This window comes from Mandrillus leucophaeus, unplaced genomic scaffold (assembly GCF_000951045.1).
Source record: "Mandrillus leucophaeus isolate KB7577 unplaced genomic scaffold, Mleu.le_1.0 Scaffold375, whole genome shotgun sequence".
Taxonomy (NCBI): domain Eukaryota; kingdom Metazoa; phylum Chordata; class Mammalia; order Primates; family Cercopithecidae; genus Mandrillus; species Mandrillus leucophaeus.
In genome coordinates this window covers 1568227-1573479 of record NW_012103976.1, presented here as the reverse complement: position 1 = coordinate 1573479, position 5253 = coordinate 1568227, and the positions used below count along the sequence as shown (strand labels likewise).

The window sequence follows — 5253 nt, the reverse complement described above, 5'->3', positions numbered from 1 at the left end:
ATCGGAGCTTATCTGTGTGTCTATTGTGTTCAAAGAACAAAACTGTCATGATGGAATATTGTGCAAATGCCTGGACTTCCAGCGTATAGAAAACGTCAGGGTCAGAGTGCAGGGCTGCATTCCAGCGCTACCCCAGGGGCAGGCCTGCTGATATTAAGGAGGAATTAAGAACTCGGTTCTGCTGGAATTGGTGAGTATAGCAGACAAGGCTATGGCTCTGTGAGAGCATGCATGTGTGTGTGTAGCGCCTTCCCATAGGAATTTGGGAATCTCAGGGGAATGAAATAGGATGGGAGGGAAATGTACTCCCTGGCCTCTTTTAGGGATTCTTGTACCGACTTTAAGCCCCTGGCCCTCCTCACAGCATGTCTCAAGGTGAGGGTAGACGTTGGGTGTGGAGGAAGGCGGGGAGTCTTGGGAACAGGAGACAGTCACTGCCATGCAGTCACACACCTGCTCCGCTCCAGCTGGGAATCTGGGGCTCTGGTGGTGTCTTCCCCACCTCACGCTCACTGTATGCTCTGGCAGGAGGGCTTGTCGTGTAGCTGCTGTGTTGAAATCTTTAGGCGGAATGCAGTACAGAGGTCAGAGGGCGTTTTGAAATGTGGATTTCTCAGCCGTGACTGCCGGGCCTTGCCCTGACTTTTGCATCTCCCTTTAGAAAGTGAGGCCCCTCCATTTTCTCTCTTCTACCACCTTTTAATGAGAGAAGACTTCTCTCTCAGTTCGTGTTGGAGCCAGGCCTCATCCTGCTGTGCAGAGGCTCTGCTCAGGCGCAGTGGTTGGCACTCGGGCCTGGGCGGCCCATGTCAATGGCATGAGGATGTGGGCGCTGTGGCTGCACCCCTGGGTGACCACAAATCCAGCCAGAGCCTTTTTGTGGTTGAGGAGAGGGCCCGCAGAGATGCAGGGGGCATGGTCAGCTGAGTCTTGCATCCATTTGGCAGATGAGGCCAAGAAAGCTGGGGGACTGTGCACATTCCAGGGTCTTAGGACACCCAGAATCCCACTCCTGGCCTTGGGAGCAGACCTCTGAGGAAACAGGCTGCTGAATGAACAAGTTGCAGTGGCTGTGTGCCCTGTACTGTGCTGGGAGCCAGAAGCTGTAAGACAAGGCCCTTCCCCTGGGGAGCTCTCACAGCGTTTCCCTCGTCTCCTTTTCCACGTGTCCCATGGACTCTCCTGAACACCGTCTTACCGTGTGTTGTAGAGGAGGTAAATCAAACCGTGACTTTCTCATCTGCAGCCTGGCTCTGGTGTTTCTGCTGAAACTTGGAGAGACCACCTCTGGCCTCTTTCACCATATATTTGCAGTTGTGGGTTTGTATCTGTACTACTTCTAAGCTCCTATACGTGCCACACTGAATAGGAATAGGGAAGCAGGACTTTGGGGGTGCAGGATACCACTATTCTAAGTTGGGGTCTAATATTCCCTTCATGGTGACTGCTTACATGCCAGGCACCACTGAGCATTTTTATGTATCTCATTTAATACATGTAACAACCCTGATAAGGGTCTATAATTTATCCCTGCTTTACAGGTGAGGAAACTTAAGACACATTAGGGGCGAGGCAGCTTCCCAAGGTCACCTAGGTAAGTAAGTAGCAGAGCCACCCAAATACTCAAAAGAAAAATGGTTGGTTTTTCTTCCCTAGTTGGCCTACAGATGATAAACGTGGCATGATTAGTCATGAAGCTGCGCTAGCTTGAGTGTTAGAGCTCTTTGCATTCTTTGTCATTTCTTCCCATCCCAGGTTGTCTGTTTGGACAGTGTAGCCTCTGGCTACGTGGAGGTGTGTCATGGAGTTAGTTGGTGCATCCTACTCATACTACTGGTTGTTGGTAGAACTGGAGGGTAGGGGCACTACTTGAAATAAAACAAAAATTTCTTCTGGCAGATCAGCTTTCTCAAATACAAAAGCAATGACTCTGTTTTCCTTATATTCACTTGTATTTGCTTAATGGGCTTTAAAAGTATGAATGAATCCAAGTCTTACTAATTTGGGGGACTTTAATTCTTGATCAGCTCTATATTCTTTTTTTTTTTTTTTTTTTTTTTTTTTTGCGACAGAGTGTTTAACTCTTGTCACCCGGGCTGAAGTGATCTCAGCTCACTGCAGTCTCCTTCTCCTGCCTCAGCCTCCCAAGTAGCTGGGATTACTGGTGACTGCCACTACACCCGACTAATTTTTGTATTTTTAGTAGAGATGGAGTTTCACCATGTTGGCTAGGCTGGTTCGAACTCCTGACCTCAGGTGGTATGCCTGCCTTGGCCTCCCACAGTGCTGGAATTACAGGTGTGAACCACCATGCCTGGCCTATATTCTCTATATTCTTTCGTCTTTTTTGTTTCTATGAGCATGTGGGCCCAGTAATATAAAATTTCTTTATGTAAAGGGCACATGTTCAAACTGAAGAGAATTGGCAGTAGTTTTAAGGATAGTAGAATGGAAGGGGTTTTTGATAGCACTTTGATACAGAGTACTATTGAAGCTAAGCAAAATTTAAGCGGTTATTAAAACCAGTTCCTGTGATTTTTCCATAAAATATAGCTGTATAAAAGAAGGTATTTCAATACTTTTTATTAAATTTTGTCCCTTCATTAAATTAAAATACAGATTTTTTTTTTTTTTTTTTTTTTTGAGACCGAGTCTCGCTCTGGCGCCCAGGCTGGAGTGCAGTGGCATGATCTCGGCTCACTGCAAGCTCCACCTCCCAGGTTCACGTCATTCCCCTGCCTCAGCCTCCCGAGTAGCTGGGACTACAGGCGTGTGCCACCACGCCCGGCTAATTTTTTGTATTTTTAGTGGAGACGGGGTTTCACTGTTTTAGCCAGGATGTTCTTGATCTCCTGACCTCGTGATCCGCCCACCTGGGCCTCCCAAAGTGCTAGGATTACAGGCGTAAGCCACTGTGCCCAGCCACAGATACTGTTTTTAAGATAAGATACTATTTATTCCTATGCTATTTGAGATCTTTTGTAGTGACTTCAGAGCCATTAGGACTGTTCAGATGAAAATCTGTACCACGCACTCTTAAGATTTTTTACTTGTTTTCCATGTAATACATGTAGAATAGTTTTGCAAACAGAGAAGTATTGTACTTCTAATAAGATGTTTTGCCTTACAGAATTCAATTCGTCATAATCTGTCCCTACACAGCAAGTTCATTCGTGTGCAGAATGAAGGAACTGGAAAAAGTTCTTGGTGGATGCTCAATCCAGAGGGCGGCAAGAGCGGGAAATCTCCCAGGAGAAGAGCCGCATCCATGGACAACAACAGTAAATTTGCTAAGAGCCGAAGCCGAGCTGCCAAGAAGAAAGCATCCCTCCAGTCTGGCCAGGAGGGTGCTGGGGACAGCCCTGGATCACAGTTTTCCAAATGGCCTGCAAGCCCTGGCTCTCATAGCAACGACGACTTTGATAACTGGAGTACATTTCGCCCTCGAACTAGCTCAAATGCTAGTACTATTAGTGGGAGACTCTCACCCATTATGACCGAACAGGATGATCTTGGAGAAGGGGATGTGCATTCTATGGTGTACCCGCCATCTGCCGCAAAGATGGCCTCTACTTTACCCAGTCTGTCTGAGATAAGCAATCCCGAAAACATGGAAAATCTTTTGGATAATCTCAACCTTCTCTCATCACCAACATCATTAACTGTTTCGACCCAGTCCTCACCTGGCACCATGATGCAGCAGACACCATGCTACTCGTTTGCACCACCAAACACCAGTTTGAATTCACCCAGCCCAAACTACCAAAAATATACATATGGCCAATCCAGCATGAGCCCTTTACCCCAGATGCCTATGCAAACACTTCAGGACAATAAGTCAAGTTACGGAGGGATGAGTCAGTATAACTGTGCACCTGGACTCTTGAAGGAGTTGCTGACTTCTGACTCTCCTCCCCACAATGACATTATGACACCAGTTGATCCTGGGGTAGCTCAACCCAACAGCCGGGTTCTGGGCCAGAACGTCATGATGGGCCCTAATTCGGTCATGTCAACCTATGGCAGCCAGGCATCTCATAACAAAATGATGAATCCCAGCTCCCATACCCACCCTGGACACGCTCAGCAGACATCTGCAGTTAACGGGCGTGCCCTGTCCCACACGGTAAGCACCATGCCCCACACCTCGGGAATGAACCGCCTGACCCAAGTGAAGACACCTGTACAAGTGCCTCTGCCCCACCCCATGCAGATGAGTGCCCTGGGGGGCGGCTACTCCGTGAGCAGCTGCAATGGCTATGGCAGAATGGGCCTTCTCCACCAGGAGAAGCTCCCAAGTGACTTGGATGGCATGTTCATTGAGCGCTTAGACTGTGACATGGAATCCATCATTCGGAATGACCTCATGGATGGAGATACATTGGATTTTAACTTTGACAATGTGTTGCCCAACCAAAGCTTCCCGCACAGTGTCAAGACGACGACACATAGCTGGGTGTCAGGCTGAGGATTAGTGAGCAGGTAAGTTCACCCCAATATCAAAAGACCTTTTGAAAAATAGAACTTAAAAGGGAGGAACACAGTAACTTGCCATGGTTAGCACATCTTTGATGTCAACTGACTGCCCCTTGCAGAGAGGGATCTTTTATCATTCATTCTCTGTCCTTTTTGCAGCTTATCAATTTTCCTTCCTAGCTTAAACAGAAGGAAGCTTCCTTTAACTGCTTTAAAGATTTCTTTTTGACAGTTCGATGGCTGCATCTTTTTAGTAGCTCTTCAATAAATGAATACATTTGATAAAAATCAAATGCTGAAGGGTTTTTTGTAAAGTAGAATTTTCCCCATTGAGTGATTTTAGAGCTGTTTGAGAAAGCTCTAGCTTTTTGCCCCTAAGTATGTCTGCCACTCTGAACATGTTAAGTTGAACTGATTTTAATTTGGCTATATTTTCATTGTGTGTGTATGTGTGTGTGTGTGTATGTGTTTTTTCCTAGGTTACACTTAAAAGTACTTCAGATTGTCTGACAGCAGGAACTGAGAGAAGCAGTCCAAAGATGTCCTTCACCAACTCCCTTTTAGTTTTCTTGGTTTAAAAAACAAAACAAAACAAAACAAAAAAACGGAAAAAAAAAAAAAAAACTATTCTAAAATAAATATGGAACCAAGAAAAGGAGTCCAAATAGCCAAGTATACTACAAGACTACAGTAACTAAAAGAGCATGGTACTGGTACAAAAATAGACATACGGACCAAGGGAACAGAACAGAGACAAGAACTATAGCTGCACACCTA

The 5253-nt window shown here is 46.0% G+C and overlaps 1 protein-coding gene across 1 annotated transcript; it reads left to right on the top strand.

Moving 5' to 3' along the window:
- Positions 1–365: 365 nt before the first annotated feature.
- FOXO1 (forkhead box O1) lies at positions 366–5051 on the top strand. The gene is made up of 5 exons (XM_011990264.1): positions 366–375; positions 662–918; positions 1756–1794; positions 3131–4482; positions 4956–5051. Exons 1-4 carry the CDS (start codon positions 366–368, stop codon positions 4466–4468), a joined length of 1644 nt encoding a protein of 547 aa, XP_011845654.1. The 3' UTR covers positions 4469–4482; positions 4956–5051.
- Positions 5052–5253: the final 202 nt, after the last annotated feature.